General features: G+C 29.5%; 1 protein-coding gene across 1 annotated transcript in view; it reads left to right on the top strand.

Moving 5' to 3' along the window:
- The window catches only part of LOC107635397 (UDP-glycosyltransferase 83A1), a 4,406-nt gene extending 2,537 nt beyond the window's left edge, over positions 1–1,869 (top strand). The window contains exon 2 of the mRNA XM_016338868.2: positions 877–1,869. Within this exon, the coding sequence (XP_016194354.1) occupies positions 877–1,724 (848 nt within the window). The 3' untranslated portion in view covers positions 1,725–1,869. The remainder of the gene's footprint in view (positions 1–876) is intronic.

The raw sequence follows: 1,956 nt of genomic DNA, 5'->3' as shown, positions 1-1,956 counted from the left end.
GACAAAAATAAACATTATTAATTGACAGCTACACATAGTGGCGGCAACGTGATTAATTGGGTGTTTCCATGTTGACGTTGTTTCTTTTGCTACCACATATTCCTATTTCAGATATATAGCACATGATTCACATATTTTAAATATTTAATTCCACTGCTACACATATTATTTCAATGTATACTTGACTTCCAGTGAATGTACAGTATAATATATATCTACAGGCTTTTCTAATACCATCTAATTATCTTGTTGTATTTTAATAATGTTATATGTATTATTTTTATGTATGTTTTTATTTTTAATATTAAAAATAATTGATAAGAATAAAATAAAATAAAACATATAGACAAAAAATAATAATAATAGACATTATCTTTAATTTCCAACTTGTCCTTAGTTAATTGGTAGTTAATGATGTGAATCAGCTCTATCTTCTCAAAATTAGGAAAACATTTGTAATTTTCTTTTAAGATACATTATTAAATGTATGTTTTGTATATATTATGCACAGTCATTAAATTTTGTTTTTATATACGAGATTTAACAATTATAAAAAAATGAGTTATTATTACATGAATTTTTTTATAAAATATGTATTAAATGTGTTTTTATTTTAAGAATACATTCTTTGCAAAACTTAAAATAATAAATCAGAGCACGTAAATCATTAAATAATTTTAGGTGAAAACTCATGTGCATTTGACTTCACGTGAAGTTGATACTTGAGAGCTGTTAAATAATTTAATTAATTTGACTAAATTTTTATCTAACGGTTCTCAGATATCAACTTCACGTGAAGTCGACTTCACCTGAGTTTTTACCATAATTTTATATTTACTACAATTATCTGAAATAATTTGTTTTTGGTATTTGCAGGACAACCCACCAAGAAACAAGAAATTCAGATTTTGCCCACAATGCCTACAATAAACTCTTCAGACCTACCATGGCTTAGCATAGGTACCACCTTCTTCACTCATCTTCTTACAAGCATTGAGAACATGAAGCTTGGAGAATGGTGGCTATGCAACACTGCTTATGATCTTGAGCCTGGATCATTTTCCATGTCACAAAAGTTCCTACCAATTGGTCCATTAATGGAAATTAATGACACCAACAAATGTTCATTTTGGCAAGAAGACACAACTTGTCTAGAATGGTTGGATCAACAACAACCTCAATCAGTTATATATGTTGCATTTGGAAGCATGGCGGTTGTGGAACCAAACCAACTTAAAGAATTAGGGTTAGCACTTGATCTTATTAACAAGCCTTTTCTTTGGGTTGTGCGTCCTTGTAGCAATTTAGAAAACACATTTCCTATTGAATTTCAAGGACATAAAGGTAAAATTGTAAGTTGGTCTCCACAAAATAAGGTACTAAATCATCCCGCGATTGCTTGCTTTATAAGTCATTGCGGGTGGAATTCTACCATGGAAGGTATTTGTGGCGGTGTTCCTTTTTTGTGTTGGCCATTTTTCGCGGACCAATTTGTTAACAAGGCTTATATTTGTGGTGTTTGGAAGATTGGAATTGAATTAGAGAAGGATGATGAAAGTGGATTGATATTAAGGGAAGAGATAAAGAAGAAGGTGGAGCAATTGCTTGGGAATGAAGGAATAAGAGCAAGGTCTATGAAGCTGAAGGAATTGACCATGAATAACATAGTACCAGGTGGTCAATCTTCAAAGAATATCCAAAAGTTTATCAATTGGGCCAAGTGATTAATAAATTTTTGGATCATACAAATATAGTATGGAAATAATTATTGTTCTAGTCTAGTTATTAATTTCCCTTTTTTAAGTTTTGATTATAATGTTATATAGTACTTATTTTGCCATTAATTTCATTGAATTGGTAATCACCCAATATATATGCCATCCTATGATTTTTATTTATTTTTTCTTTTTTTAATCTATATTAAAAGAAAAATTAAAAAAAAAAATTATAGTGTTC

This window comes from Arachis ipaensis, chromosome B04, assembly GCF_000816755.2.
Source record: "Arachis ipaensis cultivar K30076 chromosome B04, Araip1.1, whole genome shotgun sequence".
Taxonomy (NCBI): Eukaryota; Viridiplantae; Streptophyta; class Magnoliopsida; order Fabales; family Fabaceae; genus Arachis; species Arachis ipaensis.
Note: the sequence above shows the minus strand (reverse complement) of the source record. Positions and strands in the feature narration are given on the sequence as shown.